The 20,753-nt window shown below is 49.1% G+C and overlaps 1 protein-coding gene across 6 annotated transcripts in view; it reads right to left on the bottom strand.

Moving 5' to 3' along the window:
* Positions 1-20,753, bottom strand: part of TNRC18 (trinucleotide repeat containing 18) — a 55,864-nt gene that overhangs the window by 5,738 nt on the left and 29,373 nt on the right. Inside the window, exons 11-22 of one of the 6 annotated variants that reach the window (XM_065031418.1) lie at positions 20,418-20,590; positions 19,582-19,718; positions 18,992-19,120; positions 16,964-17,138; positions 15,545-15,908; positions 12,634-12,912; positions 5,658-5,897; positions 2,997-3,439; positions 2,034-2,195; positions 1,059-1,200; positions 480-597; positions 140-215 (exon numbers count right to left, since the gene is read on the bottom strand). In XM_065031418.1, the coding sequence (XP_064887490.1) occupies positions 140-215; positions 480-597; positions 1,059-1,200; positions 2,034-2,195; positions 2,997-3,439; positions 5,658-5,897; positions 12,634-12,912; positions 15,545-15,908; positions 16,964-17,138; positions 18,992-19,120; positions 19,582-19,718; positions 20,418-20,590 (2,438 nt within the window). Of the gene's footprint in view, positions 1-139; positions 216-479; positions 598-1,058; positions 1,201-2,033; positions 2,199-2,996; positions 3,440-5,657; positions 5,898-12,633; positions 12,913-15,544; positions 15,912-16,963; positions 17,139-18,991; positions 19,121-19,581; positions 19,719-20,417; positions 20,591-20,753 lie in introns of all 6 variants that reach the window. The other 5 variants (XM_065031417.1, XM_065031419.1, XM_065031416.1 and 2 more) reach the window with 5 other exon arrangements.

Raw genomic sequence — 20,753 nt, 5'->3', positions numbered from 1 at the left:
GGGGAGCTCAGCTGTGGGGCAGTGACCCACACCAAGGGGAGCTCTGCCCAGACTGGCCACCAAGGCAGGAGCAGGACATCCCTGCAGCCCCAGATCAGGGCTCAGGCACCCAGCACAGGCACCTGTTGGCCTCACATACCGCTTCCTGCAAGAGCTGCTCCAGGCAGTAAATGTGGGGACGGTTTCCCCTCTCGCCTTCCACCACCACACGGTATCTGAAACACAAAGGCTTGGTCAGACACAGCACATGGAAGGTATCATCCCGATCAGCTAGCACCTCCCTCTGAGCCCTACTACCAGTTTATTTGAGGGCATTTCATGAGAGGTAATTGGATTTTCTTCAGTGTTGATAAACCAGAGTGAACATCCTCCCCTCCCTGCCAGACTCTGTCAGACTCTATCCAGCCAGCCCTACACAACCCCAAACCAATCCTGCACCAGCTACATCCCCGTTTCACCTGCAGAGCCCCTCAACTCACATGTCTGGTGAATGCACTGTCTTGACATGCCCGGCATAGAGCAGCTTGTCATCCATGGGGATGAGGACACGCAAACCGTCTTTCAGCTCATCCTTGTCAATGATGCAGGAGCGCGGAGCTGTGAGGTGTCAGAGCAGGACGGGGATTAGAGAGCACCATACATGAAAAAGCAACAGCAAGGGGGGAATGAAACCTCACATTCCCAGCATCGCCCTCACCCAGGAAAAGGCCAGTAAGCCTCCTGCAGAAAGGGCACTCTCTCTGGCTAGCTCCTGCCAGAGGGAAATTTTGCCCTCTTGGTAATAATAAAAAGTCCCCCCTCTCTTGGTAATAATAATATACCAGTAAAATAGGGAAGCTCAGAGACTGGGCTTCAGCTAGAAGGCACAATGGGCCACGCTGATAAGGCTTGTTTTTGGCAAGCCAAATTAACTAGAAAAGTGGTATCTCCACCCCAGAGACTCATGGCTTATGATGAGTAACATGTGAAAGCAGCACAGTCCTCTCTCTGAGCAGCCCTGGGAAACCTGCCCAGCTTCGCCACCTGTAAAATTAGCCCCCAGCCTCTCCTGCCCTCACCTGGGGTGGCCGGTCGCTCGACCAGCATGCTCAGTGGGATGTTCTCATCCTCTGAGAAGCTGCTGTCTTGGTTGGGTTCGAAATCCTCCTCTGCTGCCATGCTCTCCATGAGCTTGCTGACAGCTCCTCCCTTCCCGCGGTTCTGCAGGGGAACAAGCAGCACATCAGCCGGATGACAACAGGTGACAGTCTGAGCCCATCTCACCTTCCCCCAGCAACAAATAACCTGATATTGGGGAAAACTTGTCTCCATCCTCAGCAACATTAATCACACAGAGAGTTAAGTGGGTGGACTCAAGTTGAAAAAAACCCTTTGTGTTTCTGGGTTTATCCCCAGCCATTGCTGAGAGCTGACCAAAAGCTACTTCACACATCCTAGACACATCTCACCCGCGGAGGTCAGGAGAGATACTGTGGAGCAGAGAGCTGTGGCTTTGCTCCGCAGTCACCATCTCTCTGCACAGTGTCCCTGAGACTCTGCCTGCACTGAACAGACAGTAAGCACTGCTCCTATTTCTTCTCAAAACCCCACAATCCATTTTTTTGCTGTTACACTCGCAGTACAAGCATTACACTCAGAAATCATGTGAGATAACACAGAAATGTGTGTTATGAGAGAAGACAGGCTACATCAATGGAGCAGAAACCAGCAGGGACCTGCTCACCCTGTGCTGAGCAGGGCAACTCCATCACCATTTCCTTGCTCCTTGCTATTCCTCCACCCCGTGGCAGCCTCAGAGAAAATCCTGCTCATCAATTTGAGGCATGAAATCAAATGAACACCAGATGGTAGCAGCAGGTACTAGCTGACACTTTTCCTCAGATTTTAGGCTACTTAAACCAGAATTTTGCCTGTAACAAGCCCAGCAAAACTTGAATGTCTGTTTTCTCTCCCTCACACTGCAACAGCCCAAGAAAAGAGCAGAGATCTGCCAGCAACCCTCCAGTTCACCCAGACTAGAAGCAGCCTCTCACCTCTTTTTTCACATCCTTGGCTTTCACTTTAGCTTTGCTCTTCTTGGTGGAGCCCAGGGCATTTGCCAGGCTGACACGAACATCAGATGGGGAGCTAGGGATGCCAGGAGGAGACATGGACGAGGAGGAGGAGCAGCAGGGTGTTTCTTTACCCTTCTTCCGCTGCTAGAAAGAAAAATAAAACACTCTCATCAGTGAACAGAGAATTGGTAAAGAGCTGGGAAAGGTGGAGAAGAGCAGGCTGTGAACAGGTAGGATGACATTCAGCCAGTATTGAGTTCACTGACCGTACCACATCCTACATCTCCCAGCTCTGCCTTCAGACTTCACACATTTTGGGAAGAGGTTTTCATTACACTGGAGAGCCATTCCTGCCCATCAAATCTTCCCGCACAGAGCTCCAAGAAGATCCCAGCTGGCCTCCTGTCACGACTAACTTGTCCAACTCTCCCCACAATCAGTGTTCCTCCAGAACACTGCCATGAACTCAACCAGAGCCGGAGGGAGCTGAGCTTTCGGCCAAGATGAATGAAGAGATTGCTGCCACCAGCAGCCAGGGGCAGCCCTCAGAGGACACCACGTAAAAGGTGAACAGCCTTAAAGGCCAGTGTGGGGGCCACAGCTCAGCAAGTACATAAGGTTGTGCAGAGAGCGGGAGAGAGATTTCACAGATGTTTTAATGCGGGATGTCCACTCTGGCCAATCCGAGCAGGACGGATGCGGGACATGGAAGGTGACACAAGTAAGCTGCCCTGTTCAAAAACAACAGACTTTTACTCCCTGTGATTCAGATTCAAGCCTGACAGCTCCTCCAGGTGTACACAGGGCTGGTGGGGGTGACAAGTGACAGCCAAACAGCCCTAGGGCAACCGCTGAGACAGGACTTAACTCCCCTCTGCCCTAGCAGAGTTAATCGCCCTTCCCTCGCCCTCACCTCCCAAGGGTCCCGCACCAATTCCTCACCTTGCTTAGCTCCTTCCTCTCCTTCCCCTTGCTGCCCTCCTTTTTGGGGCTCATGGGAGCCCCCTTGCCACAGCGCCCAGGCTTGGAGACAGGAGTGGAGCTGGCAGGCGCTGCGGGGCTCAGCATGGCCGAGGACATGGTGGCATCATGGAGGAAGATCCGCTCGCTCCGGCGCCGGTTCCACAGGTCATCATCGCTGGCCTCCAGCCCAAACTCAAAGCTCAAGTCCTTGGGGGATTTGAATTTCTTCAGCTTGCGGCCTTTCTCAGACCCAAGCTTGGCCTTGTCAGCGCTCCCAGATCCGGAGTCGAGGCTGCTGGGGGTCTGGCTTGGTGGGATGCTGCTTGCCTCCAGTGGCCCCTTCTTCCCCCGCAGCAGCCCTGACGGAGACTTCTTCCTGATCTTGATCTCGCTCTCCGAGTCGGTGTATTCAAACTCCGTCCCTAGGTGCAAAGGATTTAAATATCCGTCAAAGTCACATCCCACTGGAAGCCTTTGGGCTCTGCCAAAGATGCCGTGTCAGCTCAACAGAGCCCTTGGTGCTCCCCTTTCCAATCCTCACCAAATCAGAGTCCACCCATTCAGGCAGTATTGGTCCATGTGTTCCCTGCCTCCCTTTTCTCCCTTCTCCCACAACCAAAACCCTGCAGGGAAGCTCCTAAGACAAAAAAATCATCTAACATCTCTACAAAAAGGAGTTCCTCAGCTGAAGTAAAGCACGAACCCCACACACTGAGGCTTCCTCCCCTCCTGGTGGGACTCCTCTCCAGTGTCACCTTAATTTCAGAAGAACAATCTCTTTAATGAGTTGAATAAACCCAGTTTGCAAGCTTATTTTTCCCATTGGCCATTGGACACCACAGATCTTCTTATTGGCTCAGGTAATCGCCTTGAAGTCAAGAGGTAAATGATCTTTTGTCTGCGGCAAATGGAAATCCCCTCACATTGGCCTCTGCTCAGCATCATGGGCACAGCAGTACCCAGAGACCTGAAATACTGTAGTACTGCCAAGATGTTCCCCACCTTCAGTGTGTTCCCCAGAACCTGATAAAGGAGATCAAGATCATACATTTCCAGGGGCAGAAGGGAAATTGAGGTGCCACCTAAACACCAAACAACATAAGCAGGAGGGCAGGCAAAGCACTGTGGCTGCACCGTCAGAGGGACACAAATAGCAGGAAGAAACTTGCCCAAGGTCATGTAGTAAAGTCTGTCTTGCAACAAGAGACTCAGCTCAGATTTTCTAAATCCATTTATTTCCCAGGGCATCGGACCTCACAGGATGGCCCAGCACATCTGAAGATGTGTAGAAACGTCAGAAGAACCTGGTTCTCCCTCTCCAAAAAAGAGCATCAGCCAAAGGTCTCTCTTGTATCCCACTCCAACCTGCTGTAGATCTGTCCCCTCTGCATTCTCATTTGCGTGACTCTGCCTTCAGACAAACAAGGTCTGAAATTAGGCCTCGCTTGGCAGAATCTCTTCTCAAGCCCAACAGTGATGGCCCCTGCTTGCAGAAGACCCTTGAGAAAGGACATACAGGACCAGACGTTCACGTGGGTAAATGAAAACGTACTAGGCACAAGCATGGAGAGCATCTTCTCTTAGTCCTCCTCTCCCAAATATACTCACTTTCCTGGGTAAATTCAGCTTGACCCAAACCTCTTTCCCTGAGACAGCCCCAGCAAAGAGCAAGCCTGTCAAAACCAAAGCTGGCAAGGCTCAAAATGAAAAACCCACTGGAAATTACAACACCCCTTCTCCTCTCTTACTGCCGCATGAGGCAATTTCTACATGCTTCCAGTTTCAAGGAGGGCAGGTTACAGGATGATATAAATCCTTAACAGAGGCTGTCGGAACAAGTCGGCAAAGCCAAATATAGCATGGAAACGGTGCTAAAACAAGCTGGGCTCCCAATGAAGACATCATTTTCCATTCTGAAGCATGCTATAAATTCCATTATCGCTTAATAAATATTAATAGAGAATTTATAAATGGAGCCCATATAGAGCTGTCTGACCAGGAACGATGTCACCAACGGGCACTTGTGCATCAGGGCATGGGGAGGGGAAGAAATGAAACTGCCCATTATGTGTAACACACTGAAACTGTGTCAGAGACAGGGACAGAAACACAGGGTTTGGCACTGCAAACACACAAGCAGAGGAAGGAATGCTTGTTTCAAGTCTTGCTGGTTGGTTTCTGTGAGGAAGTTATGGGATGGATTGATTGAAGGGGTTTTTCTTCTGCTCAGGTGTCTCTGCTTCTCTTGGGTATCCAAGATCAGCTGCATTTAGCACATTCCTTCCCTAAAATGTAACAGCACTTCGCCTCCAGCGCTCTAAGGGGGACAGTGTCCCATCGCTTGCCTCTGCAGCACGGCTGTTCAGGATTCACCAGGTAGGAAAAGAGGAAACTCTTGAGGAAGCCACAGGCCAGCTGCCCATAGGGAAGCCACGTCTGTAGCTGCTAAACCAGCCATACCCATAACTGGTTCTTCTTGCCAGGTGATTCTTCCCACTTTCAGCATCAGGACTGAGCAGACAAAAGCACAGAAAGGCCGAGACAGCGTCTGGGGAACAACCTGCTCTCTGGCAGCACAGCGGGGACCCCCTGAACCTTCCACCTTGCTCCCATGGCATCAGCCCTCACCACGCAACTCACCCATCAGGCTCTGCCGCTCCTCCTTCTTCTTCGCCTTCTGCTTGGCCTCCAGCTGGATGATGGAGAGCGGAGGGGGAACGATGGGGCTGGGCATCGCACTGGCGGCAAACCTCGCTAGAAGGCCCAGGCCGCTCTCATCAAGGGCAGGCGATGAAAGCCTGTCGGTGTTGTCCATCCTGTAGTCCTCTGCTTCTTCCTCTTCCTCTTCATCTTCCTCCTCTTCCTCCTCTGAGCTAGAATCTAGCACGCATAAAAAAGAGAGCCCGTTACAAATCTCACGGAGTTGTGCATCAGCCACATTTCCACCCCGAACTGTAAATTCTGCTGCTGCTCCGTGCTCACCTAAGTAGCACTGAGCCACCCCAGGGCTGAGCCAGGAGATGTTGGCCAGGGACACACTTGTGTCTTTGCAGCCACAAGAACGGTATCACCATCTACCACCACCCTCGAAGGACACAGCAAAACAGAGGATGGCAAAAAGGACCCACATTCAAGGCGAGGGAGGGAGGGAAGAGCAGGGTGTTGGCAGAGATTTGAAAAAGATGCCACGCACCCCTTCCCTGCAGCTTTCAGGAGGAATTAGAAGCTTAATTCCTTCGAAAATCCCAACCTCGGAGCTGTGGGATTCCCCCTCCCGCCCACCACCTCTTCCTCCGTAACAAAATCCATCAGCATCATCAGAATCAAGAGATCAGCATGGAAGGGGAATACCAGAGATCAGCCTGTGCTGTGGTGGGAGGCGAGGAGGACACAGAGAGGAGACGGGGCAGGAGGCAAAAATGCAAAGCGGGGAGAGAAAGAGTAATTCGAAAGCAATGGATTTAGAATGCATCGGGGGGGAAAGGTAGGCAGTGTTGGAGACGAGGAGGAGTGTTTAAACGCTCTGCCTCAAAACTCTCTGTGCCTCTCATATCCCTCTCTACAGCTCAGCCTAGGCAAGCCCAGCTCAGCACAGCCCAAAATTTAATTCTGGCCAAGAAATCAGCCTCACTGACACCCGCAGAGAGCAGCAGGCTGGGGTTTTCCTTTACAATGTGTATATACAGCAGGTATTCTGGGGGTAGATGCTCTGAGAGTGGCACATCTCCCTCTCTACGGCACTTCGCAAGGGTCTGTCATGGCTCAAAGGCAATTAATTCTAACAGCATCTCATCCGGTTAGTGCTGGTGAGCGACAGTCACTGCACAAACGCACGTATACCACACACATACATATACACACACATATATGAGCACAGAGAAATATATATATGTATCTAACTGCAAAAAGTGGGTCTGGGAAAGTGATTTCATTTCTCTTGAAATTGAAGGCTTAAGGAGGATCATCAGGTTCTCCTGGTCGCTGGAAAATCTCGGCGGTGAGCGGGAGCCCGGTTGTCCCCGCCAGCCGCTGTCCCCGCGTCGGAAAGCCAGCCAGATGAGAAACCAGATCCCTTCAAAATGAGCTGGAACGAACAGGAAAATCCCTTCCTTTTCATGTATGCCCTCTGGGAGAGACAAAAACGTCCTCAACACTTGGTTATTCAAAAAAGCCCAAAAAACAATCACACAAGTGCTCTTTTCCCACTTTGGATTCTTTTTCCGTGACATTAGAAATAACAGGAGTATCAGAAAATATTGTTCTCACCCTCGTGTTTTAGCAACAAAAGTAATAGCCAGCATTTGCGTTTTAGTTTTTAACAAGATCTTTTCTCCGTAGTTTACAGCAGAGAATAGCAGAACACTGATTTTTAACTGCATAAAAATCCCCTCCCCATTTCAGCGGCTCAGGCTGGTTCCTCGTGATATAAAAATGCTACTAAACCTACAGTCCCACAGCAACTACCAAGAAACCAACAGCCCTGCTTATTCCTCGCATAAAAATCACACGCATAAAAAGAAATCCACAATGAATTGTGATCGGATTCCTTCCCGTACCAGAAAAGGGGGCACAACTGCTCTTTTTCTACCAAAAAGAAAACAAATCCAGATGAACCCGGCTATTGTGAGAGGCGGAAACCACCTGCCTGAAAAGCAGCAAAACTGTGAGTTGAGTGACACGCAATGAAGTATCGAGACCGCTCCACGCATCCCATTTGACTCTGAAATTCAGTAATTCTCAGCAAAATGATTTAAAAATCAACTTGTACAACCCCTTGTACAGCCCTAGAGGAACCGCTGAGCAGCCAGCGAGGAGAACAGGCAAAAAGGGGGAAAGATTGCAGGGCAATTCCCCCGCGATCTGTCCCATGTGAGTCCCCCGCAGCTCCTCTCCATCAGCACTTCGGAGACTCGGCACGCGCGAGGGCACACGGGTGCTGCGGTATTTCAAACACACCAAGGTACAACAGCTTTAAGAGCCACGATGAAAGCGGCTGTTGCTCAAGCTACACAAAACATACTATATAATAACATACCTGGCAGTTATTCTAACCTCTTTCAAATATATGGTGTCACGCTACAGAAAGACAACGGAAGACAGGCTCTTGTCAGCATTTTTACCCCAACACCTATATTTTTATCTGCATGAGACACGATTTTCAGCCTGAAAATAAACCCATTCTAACACATTCACAGCACAGATCTCTCCGCTGCCGCCTCTTGCTAACTCTGCGTGCACAGCACAATCCCCGCTCCTCTTCCTCCTGATCGTCCAAGGGACAAAAACTAACAAATGAAACAAAAAGAACGCATTAGAGGTGCTGCTCCAGACCCACGTTTCTAAACTAAGTCTCCAAATATATGGTCCCGGTGCGCTGTGCCCACCTGCACAGCTTCTTGGAGATACTCCCATTGTATTTAATGTGAAGCAGGGGTTTTACTCCTACTCTACCCAAACTACGTTTGGGTTTAAAACGAAGCATGCACAGATGCTTTTACACAATTGAAGCCTCAATTTTTCTATTTTTCACCTGAAAAGGTGGTTTCTGGTTAACAATGGGGAAAAAGACATTTCAAAAAATCATTTTTTATCATTCAAGGGTAATTCTTTTAACACTGAGCAAGGCTAGGGGGAAAAATACTCAAAAATATCCTTTCTAACTGACATTTTTAAGCGCATGTATATGTGTGTATATCCCCACACACGCAGCCACACGTGTACATACAACTCTACACCCAAAACAAACAATCAATTCATATTTAAATGCTACTGATGCCAGATAAGCTGGAGCCAAAGAAGACATCTTTTTTTCTACAATTTTTACCTGCATTAAATTAACAACCAAACCGAATTAAAAATACTAAATTTTCTCATTGCTTTTAACAGCTAAGCTGCCGTGGTATTTTACTGTAGGAGAGCAGTAAATGAAGATCTGTTAATGATGAACAGAAGTTGGTTAAGCAGTTTGGTTTCTTAAAGACTGATGTAGCAAGATGGGTTGAGGGGGGTGAGGAGAGGAAAGGTTTGGGAAGGAGGGAGTGAAAACACACACTTAAAAGAGTCATTTCACATTGTAAACAAAGTAGCATGATTTTCTCATAACACCAAGCAGGCCTACATAGCGTACAAAGCAGGCTAAGTACAGGCAGACTTTAGACAGCTCCTGGGTCATTGACATCTCATTTCTGTGATCTGTCCAAATTCTGGAGGTTACTGAGTTTCGAATGTCCAATTTAAGATTGTACCTTTATTTTTTCAGACAAACAAGCCAATTCTTATCACTGGAAGATTTTTTTCTCCCCCCATATGTGCTGTGCTGCTGACTCCAGAAGTACTTACAAAAAATTAAAGGTATTACAACTATCACATGGGAATGACTGTGGAGGGAAGTGGTTACCCCTTATGCTGTGTTTTTTCTCGTTGTTTTTGTTTGCTTGTTTAATTGGGATAAAATCATCCTCCAAGTCAAGGAAAGGATTGCGGAGAAGAAGGTAACTGATTTCTTAAGGAAAACAGAGCACGGAGGAGGAGGAGGAAGCGTGGGTCTTCAGTCCTGGAAAGCTCAAGGTATTACCTATCCAGATGTTTTTCCAAAGTCCCATGTGGCTTTAGCCCACGTTAGCAGTTTCCTCTGGATGAAAAACCACAAGCTTTGCCCGTCATCAGAATGGCAACGTGGTTTGGTCTGCAAGTGTGTCCCTACCTTTTTGGTCTCAAACCTGGTGAAAACAGGTCTTCCTGCAGCTACTCCCACCTCCAACACTGTTGGGGAGGGCCATGGTGACACCTGACACTAGGACAGTCTGCATCGTGGCACAGGAACCTTTAAGGACAGTGGCTTCTCCTCCTGGACCCATCTGCAATCCTTTTTCTTGCCAAAAGCAGCTCTGAAGCATTTCTGGAGTCCTCAAACACACACACACACGAGCAAACCTTCCATGCGAGACTCTTCATGGACAGAGCAAAGCCAAAAGCGGACAGCGATCATCTTCAAAATTAAAATAACCAAGAGAATGCAAAGAGCTACGTGTCATTAATCACGGAGGCAACACCAAAACATCTGAGGCTGACAGATGACATAAAGAAAAGTGATTTTTGCCTACCTACATAACAATGGTCAAGGTTCAGGTTCATGGCTAGTGACCCTCGCTGAGAAGTGTCTGCCCTACAACCAGCCAACCACTTTGCTTCTTTAGTGCAGCGTGAGAGCAAATGCAAGAGACCGACACAGACATTCAAAGCGTCATGGATAGGGGCAGGGGTGAAAGGGTTGGTCAAGCAGCTGCAAGGAGAAAGCGAGCACTTCTAGAAAAGCTGAGGTTATTAATCGGTTTAGTATCAGGGAAAGCCATTAGAAACCCTATTACCCAAATATCCCTTCGAGTAATGCTTCGGAGAGAGAACAACCAAAAAAAAAACCAAACCAACGAAAAAAAATCATTTGCAGAAAAAAGCAAAACTGTAGCCAATCATCCCTCCCCGCCGCCCCCTCCGTGCCCACCTCCCACCCAGGAGGTTTTGCATCTTTGGTTTCCCCACCATTAAATAACACCCCAGAGGGATTTACAATGCATTTCCCCATTTGTTTCAGATTCCCCAACCTCCTCCCATACCCATTTCCCCTCCCTAGACTTTATCCCATAAAATTGGGATTTATAATTTTTTTAAAGCAGACAGGTCACTTGAAAAATAGACAAAGCCAATTAGGGACAAGTTACCTATCTGCTTACCTGGAGCAAAACCAAAAAGCAAACCCAAAAAGCCCTCAAGAACTTGGCACCTAAAAGGGATTGATATCCTCAAAATTTCCAACAGCAGCAAAATAAACAAGGAAAAGATGCGGGAAGGAACAGGGAAGGGAAGAACGGAAGTTAACGCAGATCTTCATGGAAATGTGGCAATCCCACCCTTTCAGAAAATCCACAATTCTCAGAAGCTTTTTGGTTCTCTAAAGAAAGAATATGTCTTCTTTTTAAAATATATTTCTCTCTTTCAGGTTTTCTTTGAAATGCAATGGTGGGTCCAGCCCAGAGCCACATCAAACCAAATCAGGGTTCTGTGTCTTTCTGCTGTGTTTGGTAATTTTGAGTTGAAATTCTCAATCTTTGGAGGTTGGGTTGGGAGGGAAGAAAAAACAAACAAACAGGTGCATGGAGGAAATTAACATCAAAACACTAAGAAAAATAACAAAACAAAAGCAAAACTATCCAGCCCCGTTTTCAATTAACAGCCGTATGAGCAGTGTGAAACACTAAGAGGCTTTTGCTGCGCCACATTCAGATCTGCCGTCTAACTTAGATGATAACAACTGGGGATGCTCTTGCTTAGCATTCAGTCCAGATGAGCTACTTTCTTTTGGGAGCTGAGGGCTCATTAAAATGACCTTTCCCCATGATTATTATTTAATGAGTGTGCTCTAAAACAGAAACCCCTTGTGTCTCTGGAGGAAAAGTCTCAAGTAATCTCTTTTCCCACTGAAGTACTAATGATGGGCCGACAAAAAACAAGAGCTGCAAGAGAAAAATTGGGGCGAGGGAGGGAAACGGCGGAGAATTAAATGCAGTAATTGCCACATCCTTGAACACCGTGGGTTACGTCTGGGCACGTGAAAAAAATTACCACCCAAAAAGAGATGTAAAAACTCGCCGTATACGTTTTAAAAAGCGAAAAAGAAAACTTTGCGGCTGTTAAATAACGGGGACTTTGCACCCAGCAGCTTCTTATAGCAGCAACGAGGAGCAAGCTCCTCCACCTTTTATCTACCAACAGAGGAAACACACTGAAAACGGAAAACACAAAACTGTGCGAACAAAATCAAAATGAAATTAAAAGGGGTGGGGAGGGAAAAGCCTAGGCTTTATGTGGACAAAGGCAGCAGGGATATTTGAATAATAGAGAGTACCCCAGACTAGGTTAATTCCAGTTCTACTCATGGGGAGTGGGAGCAGGAGGGGGATGCAGAGCAGGATGAAGTGAAGCGGCAACCTAATCGCCTGATAAGAGACACAGCAAGAGAGACAAGGTACACAGGTTTAGTTAAAAATGAACTCAATATGTTTAATAAAGCTTGGTATACCAAATCGCAGTACAAACATCAAGTCACACGGCCACACAACAGTATCCCGGTATTAAAAAAAAAAGAATGGAAAAAGAAAAATAAAAAAAAGGGAAAGTAATTTAAAAAGAAAGAAGAAAAAAAAGCTCCTTCCAAACCTCAATAAGGCACATGCCAAAATAAAGTAGTAAGAAATAAAATAATAATGATAATAATAATATAATGGTGGTGGTGGCAGCAAGGAAGAAAGTGAGGGAAAAACTGAAGGAAGGAAGGGAACAGGAAAGCAGGGAGAGGTGGACACTAAAACCCAGTTGATATAAAAGCTCTAAAAGAGCCAGACAGTAATAATATCACAATGATACAGGTACAAAAAAGGATAAAAAATAAACGTCAGACTGATAAAAGCAGGCTACGCTGCCAAGAACAAAGATGGCCGCCCTGGCTCCGACCATCAAAATGGCTGACCCCCTCACTTGCCCTCGCTCCCCGGCCCGCCCGCCCCCACACAGCCATGGCGGAGGGGTGCGTTTGGGGTTGCGTTTGCTATAAACTAGTAACCTTGATCGAACGAGTCCTCCGAGGAGTCGCTGAAGGAAGATCCTGCCTCAGCCTCCCGCAGCAGCAGGCAGAAGGGCTGCTTTCGGCCCGCCGCCGCCTTCGGCTTCAGCGGCCGCCCGGCCGCCGCGCTGCGGGGAGCCGCCTTGGGGCCACCGGCCGCCCGGCCGCCCTTCCTGGCCGCACTGTAGAAACCGGGTGGCCGCGGCTTGGGGGCTGACGGGGGCTGCGCTGGCCACTCGTCCCTCAGGGATCCCTCCTCCTCCTCCTCCGAGTCCGTATCTACGGTCAAAGCAGGAGGGAAGAGCGTTACATCGGAGAACGGGGGGTTGGGTTTTTTTTTGGGTGGGTGTTCTTGGAGCGTGCTTCCGTGCATTTCTTTGTAAAGAGGTTGTAAAATACGAGGGTGAAGTGGCTGCAGGAGGGGCTGCGTGCTGCCACGTCCCCCACCGCCAGCTCCTTCCATCACCACAAGTCTCGGGCTCAGCAAGTAGGAGCCAAATAAACACAGAAACATGTATTTCCTTCTTTCGGTTGGAAATAGATACTCTCCACATAGGCCAAATGACTCCTGTCCTCCCTTAAGGTAAGATCCGAGGAGTATTTTTAGCTCAGGAACAGAAAACTGAGGTAGACATTTCCATTATGAAGATCTCCACCAAAGGTGCAGCGATGCCAGGAACCAGGCCATCGACACGAATTACAGTTGTCCTCAACACTCTGACCTAAATCTCCTTTTCTACACGAACCAGCTTTCCCAGAGGATTTTCAACATGGGCAGCAGGAGCAAGACCAGCTGCTGAGCACGCAACACATCTCATTCCAAACGTCTAACTCCAAATGTGCCACCCCAGACACTCTGCAGCGCGCAATATAAAGTACGCTGAAATGGAGTAGGGACCAAGCCGCTGTCGGTCTGCAAACTCCGGCTTTACAAAGCTGCCAAGCCCCGCAGGAGGTGAGAAGTTATCCAGTGGTCCCCTGATGAGTGGAACAAGAAGTATACGGTACCCCTGAATGCAATAAAAAGGGGTACGAATTGTCACCTCCTGGCTCGTGAACACACCATCAGTGTTCTGAACACACATCCACAGTGTTATGGACATTGCAGTGGGGACCATTCCAGCCTGTGAGCAGCAACAGATGCTCTGCAGCCCCAGACCAGCTCGGGCATTTCCCCCCATCCTCCACTGCACTGGTTGTGGAGAGGAAGGAACAAGGGGTGGACGTTTACGAGGTCCAAAACACAGACACGCAAACGATGTTGGGCATCTGACTTCTGTTAAAATTGGTGGGAATAGGATGCTCATCTTGCCTTTTGGATCTAAGCCTAAGGTTTTCAGGACTCCAGCTAGAAAATCATGAGGTTACGAGGCAGAAGGACTTGGCAGCAGTCCCGCTTCCACAAGAGCAGCCCACCAGTCATGGGAGGTGCTGCCATATGCTCAACCTGCCTCCCCAAATCCATCACGCTTGAGTGACCAAACAACAGGCTAAAGCCCCTTCCTTGAATGTGCACACAGCTGCAAAACAACAGACCAAAGCTGAGCCATTTCAGCATCAGTTCCTCAGGGACAACAATCCTGCAGAGATTCGTGTTGCGAAGGGGCACATTTCTACACCCAGGAGACTCGCTGGAGAGGAGAGGGGTCAGACAGAAGCTTTCTTACGTCTAGTAGGGAGGTTTTCTCCATGAAACCACAGTACCAAGTGCCAGGGCACTGCAAAAGCTCCCTCTGCCACAAGCCAAGGCTTTTAGCTCCAGCAACAGCCTCTCCCCATTAGCTCCAGCGCTCCCAGTTCAGGAGCCACGTGTCTGTCCCGAGGAACGAAGCACATTCAAGAGCAGAACCGCTGGGTGCTGTGTACAGCACGACCAGCCACAGGCTGTGTTCAAGTCCAGCGGACACAATGGCTCCTATTCCACCATGTAAATGGCTAATTTCATGCCAAACATTTGTTCAGGTGGAAAAACCACTACCTCATCATCTTTCCCATTAGTGAAATTTCTAAACCGGTGCTGCACCGAGAGATACATTTGTTATGCATACAAACAGCCCATAAGGGTTTTAACACGGGACTGAAATAGCTGCAAGCAAAGGAAAAGATGCGTAGGCAAGTGAGCTAAGACAATTACACAACCAGTCCTCAGACCATAAACTCTAACTCCCTCACGCGCTCTCTGCCCCATTGTCTGCCCAAAACACTGAAGACTCTTCTACCTCTTACACTATCTGCAATCCAGATTTTTCCTTCTGCAATGGGGTCCCTACCTCTGCTCGGTTGCAGGATCCTTTGCCTCGGGTGCACTTTGGGTTCAGAAACGGCAATCAGTACATGAGATGCCAGAGTGTAGATGAACACTGATGAGACAGATGGGAAGGCTGAGCACAGTCAGCCAGGAACTAAGCCATAACACTGAAGGGAAGGAAGATGCTTACAACACCAGTGCCCGCTGGCACGTTTTGCCTTCTCCAACTGACTCCCATTGCAAAATACTAAAGGCAACCCCATCCAACTCAACAAGGACTTCAGAAGTCAACTGTTAAGCTCCTCCTGGAGCAGAGGCTATGGCTACTCGTCTGACAGGTAGAAGGAGAGTGTCTGCTCCCAGCAAAAGCAAGAACGCGGGTCAACTTCTTTTTTAAAGCATTTTTCCCCACTGATGATCAGTGTCACACAGGCCACAAAGAAACACACGGCTATTGGCTACCTCTTGGATGGCACATCGGGTGGACAACTCACACTCGCCCCAAAGACACTGCAGCACTGACTAGCCAGGGAGGAGGTCGCCTTCCACTCATGAGCAAACCCAGACCCATCTCCAAGGCCCCTTCCAAGAGGCCAGAAATCCCCACCACAAACCCCACAACAGATTACACTCTAAGAAAAAAATAAATGAGGGGTTACTTACTATAGGAGTAGCTGCTAATTTCAGATACTGGTGGTGAATGGGAAACCTTGAGCTGATTTTTGACTTTTAACCCCACCTCCATCTTCTTCATTTTGGCAGTCACTTTGTTTTTACCTTCCTTGGTGGTTTTCAGTGACAGGCCCAGGTTCTTGGCCAGGCTCTTCTTCTCCTCCTTGCTCGGCAGAGCCTCGTGGGGTGGGAGGTACCTGCTCCCACCTCCACCAGTTTTCGGTTTTCCCCCTGAGCTGTCGGCAAACTTGAAGGGGGATTTGAGTTTGTCTTGTCTGGTGAGCGACAGGGCCTTGTCAAGCTTGCTGGCCAGCTGCTCCTGATCCGATGGTACCTTCTTCTTCTTGAGCTTTAACTGCTGAGGTGAAAGGAAGAGACACAGGTGAATACAGGACAGGTACCATGGCAGACCTGAGGGATTTTACTAGCGCTTGTAACTGTCTCTTATGCACACTAGTTAATAAAGCCTGAAAAAACTGGTCTGAAGGCCCTGCTGTCATAACCCACCATGATGCTAGAAAGGAAGAAGACATCAGCAAACAGCACAGCTTTACCTTTACCGAGCACTACAGAAATCCCAAGTTTAACTTAGAAAAATTGTATTTTCTTCCAAAAAAAATACATTCTTATAGCAACATGTTTTGGAGTTCCTTTTTCTCAGCACCTTCTGGTTTTTCAGATACGTTAGGGTTAGTTTTACAAGCTTTTCGCTAAATGACAAGGATTAAAAATCTTCCTTTACCCAAAAGCCCAGCCAAATAAATTTGGATTTCCACATAATCAGCGAGCTCCAGATGCTGGGATGCCAAAAAGACCCAAATACCTCTCAGCAAGAGCATCAGCACCACTGCATTACAGCCAGGGCTGTTACACCCTTTTCAGTATTTCCTTGCTTCTTGAAAAAGTAAATCTACTTTACATGTGCTACAGCTAGATAACAGCAACTGTAACTCAGCACTTTGCCTGTATGCATTTTGGATTTCATCTGCAGCTTAAAGCTCCAGTAAATATCTCATTGCCTGAGCAAGAGCAGAAGAAAATCCTGCATTTAAATTAGCAACGTTGCGTTCCCTTTCCTCCCTCGCTTCGGGAAGTCCGTTCCCCTCTGTTATCTCAACAGGCAAAGGGGTAAGACAAGCACTGCTCTGGGTTCAGGGCTGGTGAAACACCACAATGCTCTGGCTGGCTTGAAAGCACTTGCCTCTCTGCTGCCTACCAAAGAGGTCCAACCTCCCAAAGCCAACGTTAGCCTTTGCAAACACCGCTCTACTGCACACAGTCCTCTCATGAAGAGTTTCTAAACCCACCTCTAAGATCAGGAGGAGTTACCCAGTGCAAGCCAACACCAGCAAAGCAAGAAAAAGATCTGCTTTTGGCCCGTGGCTCCTTGGTCCCCATGAGGGCACTGACCTCGTTTGAGAAGCTGGGAGCCGCATCATGCTCTTCCCAGCTCTGGTTCCTTCCTTTCATCTTGCTGCTGCCGCTCTCCACATCCTCGTCCTCCTCCGGGAGGGCCCCTTTGTGCCTCTTCTTCGTGCCCTCGCCAGTCTCAGAGTCTTCGGAGAGTAGCAAGGACTTGCTCAGTCTGCAAGCCAAGCACAGGATGGGTCAAGGTGATGGGGTTTTCCTCTCTGTGATCCCCACCAAGCTCAAAAGTGAGGTTAAATGCCTCCTAGGACAGCAGGGATCCTCACTGGGAGCCAAGTCCACTATGAAGTGACAGCAGTTTGGACAAGGTTTTCCACCAAGCAGGAGAGCCAAGGAGCCCTTCTTGCACACTTTTGGCCACCAGTACAGATGAAGTTGCCTAAAATCAGAGACCTGCCAGGTGGTCTCTGAAAGGAAGAAACTGGTGTCTTCAGTAACAGCCACCAAAAAGTGCCTGATGTGGTACAGAGCAGCAGAGTGAAGGAGAAACAGCTGAGCTGGCCTTGGAGGTCTTCTCCCACCTCTACTTTGATGGACTCTGTAGGTGCTGAGAGATTCTCCAGGCCCAGGGAGGTGCTCATGAGATATGAGCATTCATCAGGAACTGCCACGCAGGGTGACACAGAGGGACAAGGGCACTGCAGGGGCTGGCTCGCTCAAAGGATGGACAATCTGCTTTACAAGCCCGGCCCCTCTGCGAGAGGCATTTGTGATTTGCATCTTCAGTCTCGCTTTGGGATTTAGGGGGCAAAGGAGAAGGTAAATAAATAATTTCAAGGAAAAAAAAAAAAGTAGGTGAGACTATGAGCACATCTTTCACTGCTCCCCAACTGCCTCTGGTAACTGCCTGACGATGATGAGTCAACACCTCAAGACCTCTACCAAGCCTCCACTAGTATCTCTCATACGCCGCCTCCTTCACGCTACGCCTGCTGGCCCAGGTGATGCCACCATCACAAAGCCACGGACACGGGCAATCTTCCTCAGTTTCCAGGCATCTTCCCTCCCTTCTGTCCTCTCTGCTGACCTCCGCAGACACTAAACCAACACCTCAGGCCCTGGACGTTGCCTCAGGGCATCGCCTCCATCTCCCCCGCCACACTGAGCGTTCCTGCGATGCGGGGACACGCACACGCAACACGCTCATGCACGCACACATGCACGACTCCAGCCACCTCTGGATGCCTCCGGGCTGTCCAGCCATCCAAACACAAAGAGCGAAAACACAGAGCCACCGAGAGGACAGGTTTTCAGAAGCACGTGGTCAGTGGGAGCTGGACACCTGAAGCTAATTTGGAGTGTTCAAAGGATATTTGTAAAAATTCACAGTATGCAGGGAGGCAGCTCAGAGGTGCCTTCCCATTGGAGGGACTTGGCCATCTCTGGAGGGTTAGATGCACAATGGTGGTGAGATCCAGGCGTCCAAAAAAGAGCAGCTGGATTTGCAAAAGAGAAGAAAGCAGGAGGCAGAATGATCCAGACCCTTGAAAGACAAAGGTCAGGCGAAACCAACTCCCACTGATTAAGGGATCAGCAGATGAAGACAGCAGAAAAACAGCAGAAAGGCCCTAGAAAGCAGACAACCTGGAATAAGCCTGTCCTTCCAGCTTTTGACATCAGCATCCCTCCAATTAGCTCTACATCACCCGCTTCCACCGTCCGCTCTCCTGAAAGCACACGAGGACACACTCCCCGACACCAAGAGCTCACCTACGGCTCCCTGCTGCTCCGTGTCACCTCAGTGCCGCTCAGCTCAGCCTGTCCTACCCCTGCCCAACGCCACCGACACGTGTTCTACCAGCGGGGAGGGAGGAGGCTGGCACGGTATTCCCACCGCAAGGACACGCTCATGTTAAACGCATACGCTTCCACAACACCACTGCTGCCAGAGCCCGGCCTGCCAACACAACACCACGGCGAGCCCCCGCTGCATCCGAGATTGTCTCCCCAAGAAAGACCCTGGTGCGGTGACCCTGCCATTTTCCCGTCTTCCCCAAATTCCAGCCTTACTTTCCACTCTTGCTGTCACTCTTCCCTCTCTCCTTAACGGGTGACAGAGCGCTTGATCCAAGTTTCCTCTTCCTGGGCCTTCCAGGGCCTCTTCTCGCCAAGCTTCTACTTTTCTCGTCATGCTTTTCCCTTTAAAAAAACCACACGCTTCACTGTTAACCAAGGCAACAAAAAGCAAAGGAAAAAAAAAAGGCAAAAGCAAATGTTGCAACCAAAAAGCAAAACAAACAGGAAAAAAAAAATAAAGAAATAAATCCAAAAAAAAAGAAGAAAAAGTGAAAAAAAAAATTAAAAGAAAGCAAGCAAGAATGGGAGCCAACCCAGAACCTTCGCCTGTCACCAAACTGCTAAACTGAGCTGCTGAAGCCAAGGTTGTCTCTAACACGGTCTCCCAGCTGCATTCACCAGTGACCAGGTTGCCGTGTCACATAGCCTAGGAGTGTGTTGTGCAAAGCTCTGGCGGGCCACACCAGGAGGAGAGGAGGAGAGACAGGGAGGGATGGAGGGCTGGTTCCTCTCCCGGACCGAGAGGCAGTGAAAGTGCCCAGCTGGAAGAAGTAAAAAGACCGAGTGAGCAGCTTGTGACTTACTCGGAGTCCCTGCGGCGCTGCAGCTTCACCAGCTCCCGCTGCTTCTCCTTGTAGCGCCGCTGCAGCTCCGCCAGCCTCATCCTGTAGTCCAGCTCCATCGCATCCATGTTCTCGATGGCTGATTTGATGGAGTACATCTAGAGTGGGACGAGAAGGTAAAGACATGTCCAAGCCCCCACTAGACTGGGGTGCTGCACACTGGGGTGCTCTTGCAATGGTCAAAATCTGCAGCCTGGCAGGGAAGTCCTCCAGAGCACCCTCACCCGCAGCAAACACAGCCCTGGAGCAGCACCTGAGCAAAACCAGCCACGTCAAGATGTTCTGTGGCTTATGCACAGGATGGTATCAGCTCTGAGGGAGAGCAACCCCGGGAAAGAACCTGGAGGATTAAATACATCAGTGGAGTCTCTTTTCCCCTATTTAAAAAGACAGATAAAAATATTCCCTGTCTCAGAACGCATACTTGCAGGGTACAAAATAATTTCTCTGTCTCTCCCATGGGGAAGAGTCAGCAAAGAAAAAATCGGGAAAAACCCTCCTGCCACTATCTTTATTTATCCCCCCCGCCAAAGCAGCAATGTTCAAGTTCCTGCTGGCTTTGTATTACAAATGGCACTTCTGGCGCTGCCGAGGGTCCTGCTGAGATCAATGGTGTTGATTCACAAACAAGAGAGGAACCTAAATCGCACCACAAACTATGAAGGGAAGCACCGGCTTGTTTTGTGGAACACAGAAGTGCAGCACAAGCTGGGCAGCAAACTGCAGCTGGAATATCAAGCTGCGGCAAGTGGCTGCACTGTGGCTTTTCAGGCTCAGCCACACTTGGAGCTACTTACGGGTTCATCTTTCTTCTGCATCCAGCTGTACTTTTTGTTGGGATTCAGCTCTCGAGGCAGCCGGATGGTTTTCAGACTTTCCATAAAGGGGGTGGAAAGTACTTCCATGAGCATGTGGGTGCTGGCAGCCAGCAAACTCTCCAGTGTTGGCCGGACAGGGAAACTCTCTGGACCTGGGGAAGGACAGAAAAAAAAGCTATAGAGGTTCACCTTCCAAGGCTGCTCCTCCAGCAGGCACAAGGAGAAGCTGATGTCCCTCCCTGGACCATGGCAGCTCAAGGAGCCTCCGAGCCACCCTGGCCCCCACTTGAGGTGTCCTGTTTGTACCCGGCCATG

This window comes from Columba livia, chromosome 15 (assembly GCF_036013475.1).
Source record: "Columba livia isolate bColLiv1 breed racing homer chromosome 15, bColLiv1.pat.W.v2, whole genome shotgun sequence".
Classification (NCBI taxonomy): Eukaryota; Metazoa; Chordata; class Aves; order Columbiformes; family Columbidae; genus Columba; species Columba livia.
Note: the sequence above shows the minus strand (reverse complement) of the source record. Positions and strands in the feature narration are given on the sequence as shown.